Source organism: Corapipo altera, unplaced genomic scaffold (genome assembly GCF_003945725.1).
Source record: "Corapipo altera isolate COAL_440 unplaced genomic scaffold, ASM394572v1 64, whole genome shotgun sequence".
Lineage (NCBI taxonomy): Eukaryota > Metazoa > Chordata > Aves > Passeriformes > Pipridae > Corapipo > Corapipo altera.
Genome location: NW_020884893.1, coordinates 10,779,790 through 10,788,402, shown reverse-complemented (window position 1 = coordinate 10,788,402; position 8,613 = coordinate 10,779,790). Strand labels below are relative to the sequence as shown.

The window sequence follows — 8,613 nt, the reverse complement described above, 5'->3', positions numbered from 1 at the left end:
TCCTTTGCCCGTGTTTCCTGATCCGTGTTTTTCTCCACACCTAATTCTTGTTCAAAGTCCTTTGGGAGAGTTTTTTAAAAAATAAGAAGCACAGGAACAAATTTTACTTTCCTCAGTCTTCGATATCAGTGATCAGAAACCGTTCTACAACCAGCTGCTATCACGCCTTCCAACTTTTCTGATCTTAGACTAAATGAAATTTTAAATTAACCTGTAAACAACATTTATATTGTTGTCAGTCTGGTCATTATGAAAAAAAACAACGTAAATCTTTGTGTTTCAGATCCACAGATTGGAAATGTCATAATTTGCCTGATGCAATCAACTGAAAAAAGGTATCCTTCATCACTTGGTTGTTCAAAGAAACTCTACAAGAGTTTCAAAGTGCAGAAATTTTTTTCAATCCAAATGCAAAGACAGATGTTCAGATTCTTAGTATTATTTGATGCATAACTGCAGTTTCCCAAGACCAGTTTTCAGCATTAGGTTGTGATAAGGCTGTTTTAAACCTTCCTTTTCCAACTTCAAACACTCTTTATAAGTTAAAGTCAATACAAATATAAAAAGGAGATGGTACTCTAATGACATCCACAAATTGTACATTATTTACAAAAGAAGCATAGATTTAATATGGATCTTACCTGTCCTCAGCTTTTCTAAGCCAGCACTAATGCTTTACATTAATGTAGTGTAATTAATGCTTTGTACACATACACAAAGCTAAAGTCTGAACCTTTGAGGTTAATCCAAAGAACTGTGTTTATTTTTCACATTTCTATTAGACTTATTTATTCCAACAATTGTATGGACTTCTTGTTAGCAGTTAGACTCTTCGTACTTGGACTGGCATTGTGGTCTGAACATACTGAACTCCAGTTCTCATTGCCACTGTCCCAGCAGAAGGACTTACCACTACAGGAATGGTCTGTGGATTAAAACCAAGAGAAACAGATTGTTATGTTAAAGGTCACATAAACATGACCACAGAAATAGAGATTTATCTTCCAGGGGAAATCCAGAACAAGTGCCAATTTTGTGCAGGAACTAATACCTTTATTACCGCAGAATTACCTCGTTCCAGGGGACAAAGTAGTGTTTGAACTTCCCTATAGCCAAGAGTTTTTCTGTGTTCTCGTTACTGCTATAGAATTACAGGGACAGGAGGTGCTACAGGGACTGTACACACTGTCTGTGCTTGGAGAGTGAGGGTCTCAGAATTACATCCAGTTACGTGTTTTCTGCAAACTAATACATGGGAAGAGGAAAAAGGGCTAAGAAAATCCTTTGTCATTTGAAAAAGCTTTTGACAAATCAAACTGGAGTACAAAAATACCCTTGTTTATAAGTATATTCTTGTTACACATTACTTAAATCTTTTTCCCCAAAAGGAACTATTTCCCCCATGCATTCAGTCTACACAGAAGAGAACAAAGAACATCCATCTGAACAAAAAAAGTACTTAAGTTAACTTTTGCACAAATCAATAGCAAAAACATCAGCATTACTGGGAACTGTCTTACACACCCTGTAAAAATATTAATATAGAATAAACTTTTCACTTCCATCATACAGATCATGATTTATACATCTCGACAAATGGAGTTTCAGGACATCTCTATAGGTGGTAATTGATTCTACAGATGCAGAGACAAAGGCACAAGAATGTTAAACAATCTGGTCAAGGTCACATCACTCTGGAAGATCTGTAAAAGGGTTTATTGAACCTTAAGTCTGTATCTTAACCTTCCTCCAAAAACGTGAGAAAGTCTAGAAATGTCTCTACCATACAAACTGCAAGGATGTTCCAATACAATTCCAGTGATGCACAACTGGTGATCAGACAAACGCATCCATTTCAGTTCACAACATCTTGTGGAAGAGACAGGGAGTGAGACTTTGAGGAACCTGAAAGGGATGCACAGATCTTCCCCCAGTGGTAGTGTGACATTCCAAAGAGAACACGGAAGAAGAAATACAAGTTCAGTGAAGCCCAATGTTTCCCCACACTGATTCAAGAAACCACACGAGTGTCTTAATAGTATTCCACAAAGACAGAGTCTGTGCCTTCCAGAAGCCTACTCGTTCCATCCCCTGGAATGCAAAGATGATGGATTCATATTTTTACATTATTTTAACTGCAGGAAGAATCAAAACCAAACATGGAACCAATTTCCCGAATAAATTCCAGATTACTGCCATTTTGTAATGATTTCAGATGCGTGTACAGGGCTCCATGGAAATGGTACCCAGAAGATACACTGGGACTTGTTCAGAGGAAGGAATTCCTAGTTGGACACAAAGTGCAAACTGAACCCTAAAGAAGCCATTATGTAAGTCACTGTCAGCACTAGAGGTGGGGAAATTAAGGTTGCCACAGTCGCCTTTTAAATATACACACTTACACACATGAAAATAATTAAGTTTCAGTTCTTAGCGCGATCGGAATATGGAATGTGCGAGACTCCTTAAATGTGTTAAGATCATTCCCTGAGAGGTAAATTTTCCACCTCTGCCAGTTTTACACATATGTACATTTTGCATACATATTAAACATGCACTAAGGTTTAAAATCATTTAAATTGCACGTGCAGTCATTAGAATACAGAGGTGTCTGTAGCTGTGCAAGACTAATGCAAATGTGTACAAAGTTATAAACATGCACAAATAAAGTTGGAAACCTTTCAGACCTTCTAATTCTGCTTTACATAACTTCAGTACACTTTGTGTTACAGAAAACCTACGAAAGTAACTGCCATTTTTCTGATTACACAAAACCACCTTAGGATCTTACAGCCTCACAGTTCTTCACAAAAAAAAAAGCCTAACGCCTTTGATGTCTGCTGTTGGATTTTTAAACACATATAAAACCTTGTTGTTAATGGTAATTCAGTCCAAGCAACTCAGGGCCAATGCTGCAAAGGTGCACAGTGCTCTCAGTTGAGACCAAGGGAGTGGAGTTAAAATGCTGTGAGGAATGTGGGATGTGATGATCCCCACTAAGAGCACGATCCCCACTAAGTTTGTGTGGAATATGATGGCTGTGAAACACTCTCTGTCCTGGTGCATGTGGTGTATTCACTGACACACACACGGGTGTGTCCTGCAGCTGGTGGGGGGTGCACAAGGAGAGAGACAGACAGAGGGACTTGGACAGCACATGAGGCCTCCCAGTCACAGTGTGGTTAGGGTACACTGTTAAAATACTGTTAAACTGTTAAAATAAATTATCTGATTGAAGTCAGAAATGAACTGAAGTTACCCACACATGAGCTCCCCTGCTGAACCCCACCTGAGGCAGCACTAGGACCAAGGCAGTGCCAGCTCAGGGGCCACACTGATGTGAGCCCTGCAGAGCACAACCAGCTGAAATAATGGGCTCTTATGGTGCATTAAATACAAAAATCAAACTTACTTCTGTCCCATCTCCTTTGACTGACACTAGGGAATTCAGTTGTCCTTAAGCCTTTGATGGGAAAAAAAAAAGGTCTGATTCCAATGCCATTTCTCATCATTCTGTAACACTAATGTGCAAGACGCCATGGCAGAGACACTGCTGACAAATGCATATTCTCTTTTATAGGTACTGAGATGTCACAGGAATATCAAGCATAGCTCAGAAATAATTAAATCTCTTTAGGATACCATAGACAAAAAGATATTTAAAAGATATTTAAAATGAATTCTATATATTTACATTGATGTTGTGGTCAAGTATATACATGAAATGAACCAATAATATGAAATGGCATCTGCCTGTCCTCAGTGCCTTCACTAGACTTAACGACTTCTGGATCCTTGCAATCATGAATGGAATGAAGGGGTGGAATGTTGCACAGCAAAGAAGACATTTTGCACTGCAAGTCGAGACTCTACCAGTGAATTCATCTCTTGATAGAAGAGCAGACAGAGACAACCCCCCAGAGATACTGAGCAGTTTTAACACCAGGCACAGCACTGCTGCAGACTTTAAATTATGATGTTGTACTTACAATTGTGGGTTGAGTAGTTGGAATATAGGTGGTGCTCTGTGGTACCTGGACCAGTTTTATAGGCTGGTTGCTTGTCACACCTGTTGCTATCTGCAGAGACAGCACGGGCAACCTCAGTAGAAGCCTCAGCTTTTACATAAATTCCACCTAGTTGTTGTTACTACGATATGAAATTTATGTTGGATGTTTTCTTTGTGCTAAAAATCTGCATCTCAATGAATTCACAGGTTACTTCTTTGTTAATAAAACAAAATTCAAATTGTGAACACGATCCATGTATACAGCATGATGTTTCAGGTAGAACACCTATGTGAAATTCCAGATTTGTATAACTGGAATATTCCCTGGCAAGCTTTAGGGTTCACATTCCCTATTTCCCCGGTAATATAAAGCTTGTGCCACCAGAACAATGCAAACAAACATCAACTGAATAAGCCAGAGTTTAACCAACTTCATCAAAGTATTCAAGTGGAACAGCACATCCTTATTCCCCCTCTTCAAATCTGTTTCCCCAAGTTACTCCCTTAGGTGACATGTCAAGCCCAGAGATCTAACACCAGACAGTAGCAAAAGTGTCAAGAAATGAACACAGCTCTCTAGATTACTATGCTTCCCAATTCTACAGGACTATCTCAATGAGACATCATGCTGGAATCACAATACTACAAAATTAGTTTGCCTTTAATATTTTAAAATACAACAAGGCTCCTACTGATGTGCAGGATCACGTGTAAGGGTTTGAAGGATCAGCCTCCCCCCCCTAAAATTTTTCATTTAATAAATCTTGCAAGGGGAGAAAAAAAAAAATGATGCCGAAATTGCTAATAGTCAAGCCCTACCTATAAAGCAGAATCTTCTCTATAAACATTTTCTATATATGCAATGTTAAGTCCCTTTTATTAGAGCATTTGCTCATCCTTGCCTACTGAATACTATCAGAGTAGATGCTATGGAGGATTTCGGAACTGCTCCGTTAACCGTAGATCCAGGTGAACTGTTGTATCAGTGTTATGGAACATTGTGGTACCCTAATGACAGTCTGTGGTGATAAAGTAAGTTGATTTGAATGCAGGTCTTGAGCTTGGCCTCTGAACCCCCAGGCAAGAAGGGCTTGGAAGTGCTGCAGTCAGTATTGCTTATCAGAAGGCAACTTGTATCGAAAGATCCAGACCAGAAGCTACACTGATGGATCCTGGAGAGAGAGAGAGAAAGAGGTCCAGTCCCCTTTGGCTGGAAGGATGAGTCAAGCCAACACAAGGTTTTACTGGGAATAAGTGAAGGGGAAAGGGTGTTCCCAGAGGACAGAAGGAGATATTTTTTTTTTTTTGACAAGACGAAGAATAAAAACCACAACTCTCTATGATTCCCCAAACACACTCTTTGAAATATGCAAATGGTCATAAAATCCTGGCTTATCCAGGGAAGCCTTCAGGGGGAGGTTTCAGAGAAATCTTACACATTATTTTTGTTTGAAGTGATGATACTCACTGTAACACTCTCTTTGCTTTTATCAGCTGAACCTTCCTTTTCCTTAGGGGTGCTGGCTGTTTCTGTGGGTGTAGACTGCACACTTGAACTGGGCTGGGATGATTTATTTAGTGTTTCTGTGCTAATTTCAGTATCTGTTTCTTGCTGTGTCGCAGTAGCTAAAATAAAGGAAAAAAAAAAAAGAGAAAGTAGCCACAACTCCTGTGAACCAGTCCAGTCCCTCCTCACAGGCACATCTGCACATGAAGAAGGGGGTCCCTGGGTACCCACCCAGCCACCCCAAACCCCTCAGGTGTGCCACAGGCAGCCCAGAGCACCATTACCTGACTGTGTGCACGATTTCATGTGCTCAGGCCAGTGAGCTTGTTGGCAGGGGTAGTCACAGTAGCTGGTATTCCAACAGCAGTAGAAGATGGCCTCTTTCTTGCAGTTGGCACACCACTGCTTCTTCTTGGTTTCATCCACTGCTTGTTGCTTTTCCAGTTCCAGCTGCTTCTTCACCTCAGCAATCAAACGATCTCGTTCCTGCTCCAGGCTCTGACGCATTTCAGCCATTGTCAGTTCTGCTCCAAATGCAGACAAAGGTGGGTTTGCATTTTGCACCCCACAACAGCAAGGTGCAAACCAGTAATGTTCATGAATTTAAACACAACATGAAATTACAACTGATAGTCAAAATATCCCCCGTGTCTGGGCATCTCTGTTTCACCCCTACTCAACAAATGCAAGACTTCCATCTTCTTTTCTTATTCTGGCACCAAGGTTTTTACCCCTAACCATTACCTTCCATTTGTTTAACACTTCAGTTCTACATGTCCCACAAGGGACCAGAATCCAGCATAAACACAAAAAGGACATATGCAGCTGCTAACACACTTTGTCTTTACAAGTCTAAACTTGTTCTGCTCCGATATTCAGAAAATACAGAAAATTATATTTATTCTCCTGTCTCATGTTCATTATATTTTGGTTTCTTTACAAAAAAATGTGAAAGCTCCAAGAGGGACACCAACAAAGATGTAAAAACTCATGGTTACATGAATAAAGTGGTAAATTTGAGCCTTACTTCAGGATTGCTCTGAGAGTCACCCACTACTGATGCAGTTATAAATTGATATCTCAGTCACTGTGGAGTGAAATGCCTTAACAGAATCCTTAAGAAGGTGGGTAAATACAAATAAAGCATTCCAGCTCCAGCCACCTTGACTCGGGGTGAATCTTGGAGTCTTCTGAAAAACTCTCCAGTTGATAAACTTTCCAAACACCCTTAAAGTTTTTTACTTAAATCAGTAGCTTCAGACTGGTGGCAAAGTGTTTAAAGAATTTTCCTTTTATTTCTGAGCACACTTAAACATTCAGCTCTGTGAACAGCAGATGAGTTGTTGCCATACCCAAGTGACTCTGAAGAATGTTATCACTGGACTGCAGCAGTGGAAAAACTGGTCTACCCTGATTTGAAAGAGCAAAATGTTACTAATGAACCAGAGACACGAGTCTGAGTATGGAGTTAATCAACCCTTAATGCACTTCCAGATGTGCTCTGCAAAAAGGAGACTCTAAAAGTGGATGAGGACACTAAGGCTGTTTGGACTCTGTGTAGGTTAAACGAGACTTCATCACACAACTGCAACCTTTTTCCCACTGTCAGTGCATTAAAAAAGATAATTTAAGAAGAATCACATTTTAATCAGAGTTTCATTTCCTGCCAATATGGCTGACTGAATGTAGAGATGAAAATCCCCCTCCTAGGAGGAATATTCTTTTATCTGTTTAAGGGAGCATTTTGACCTCATTCCACTGACAGTCTGGCACCAAGATTGAATGAGGGTTGTCTGTTCACTTTAAATAAATAAAGTGAATACATCAACAGCTGATAGGAAAAAAAAATGTCAGCTACAATCTACAAATTGGCTATATTAACAGAATCTGGTTCCTATGAGAATTAGTACAAAATAACCAGTATAAAATATCTCAAGAAGAGGGATTATCCACTGATGCATAAAATAGTCATTCTGCCCATCAACAGCTTAGCCTGAGTTTGTCTCAGAGGGCTGAACAGCTGTTCCTGCTCATGCACAGATAAAGTAACTTTGGGTTCAGACTCCAAAAGTGTGCACTAACATCAGCACAGAACAATACAAATGGTTTTCTGTTCTGTCAACAATTTGTAGCATCATGTGATGAAGGGAATACACAGTTCAAGCATTTCCACTTTCTGTGTAGGACAAAACCTGACAGAGTTTTGGACTGTCATTTCCATACCTAGGTTATGCTTCATTTCTGAGAGCTCCTGTTGATGTAGCCATTGAAGTTTTTCTATCTCAATCCTCAAACGCCGAATCTAAACATTAAAAATTTAATACACAGCAGTAATAAAGAGGGTGTATAATAATTACACAGTAATAATAATTATACAAATAATTATACAAAACCCCATGCCCAAAAAAATGAGCCTGATCATCACTTATATCACGGCTCCTTCATATTAACATGAGGACAAGACCATAATAAGCCCCAAATAAAAGTCCAAAGTATTCTGAATATTTGTCTGCTAGATTTGCTTATCATAAAGAGAACAGGATTGTTTGAAAACAAAAAGAACTTCTATTAAACTTGCTCTTGCTTCCTCTGAAACTGCCAAGTTTTAAATTTCTGACTGGAATCTGGTATTTTTTCAGTGCCTTTCTCTACCACTCTAATCATCACTTCTAAAACATCACAGAAATTAGGATCTCTTGCCAGTCTCCATATATAATACTTTGTAGATATAGTTATGTGGTACTTCTATTTATATATATAAATAAAACTACTAATTTGCAACTTTCAAAAGTTAAAATGCAAACTTTTTTTTTAATGTTACACTAACCTCAGCTATTGTACTTCCAGTAGTATTTTTTGAGAGATCATTATATATTTCAGTCATTGTTCCTTTGATGGCATCCATCATCTGAAAGATAAAAGGAAAAAAAATAATTCTTTGATCAATATTTTTAATAGATTCCCACTTTCACTTCCTTTCAACCACTCTAATTGTGAGCTTATATTGCTATCCACAATGTATTATCTTTATATATCTATACATATATTTATCTGGGTCTACTTTTAGAGGACTATGTAGAAGGTAAAATACAATATT

The 8,613-nt window shown here is 38.8% G+C and overlaps 1 protein-coding gene across 5 annotated transcripts in view; it reads right to left on the bottom strand.

Moving 5' to 3' along the window:
- Positions 1–734: 734 nt before the first annotated feature.
- ZMYND8 (zinc finger MYND-type containing 8) overlaps positions 735–8,613 on the bottom strand; it is a 47,820-nt gene continuing 39,941 nt past the window's right edge. For 3 of the 5 annotated variants that reach the window (XM_027646417.1, XM_027646416.1, XM_027646418.1), the window contains exons 17-22: positions 8,344–8,424; positions 7,740–7,818; positions 5,801–6,040; positions 5,478–5,635; positions 3,990–4,079; positions 735–925 (exon numbers count right to left, since the gene is read on the bottom strand). In XM_027646417.1, coding sequence (XP_027502218.1) covers positions 824–925; positions 3,990–4,079; positions 5,478–5,635; positions 5,801–6,040; positions 7,740–7,818; positions 8,344–8,424 — 750 coding nt within the window. In that variant the 3' untranslated portion in view covers positions 735–823. Of the gene's footprint in view, positions 926–3,989; positions 5,182–5,477; positions 5,636–5,800; positions 6,041–7,739; positions 7,819–8,343; positions 8,425–8,613 lie in introns of all 5 variants that reach the window. The other 2 variants (XR_003528201.1, XM_027646419.1) reach the window with 2 other exon arrangements.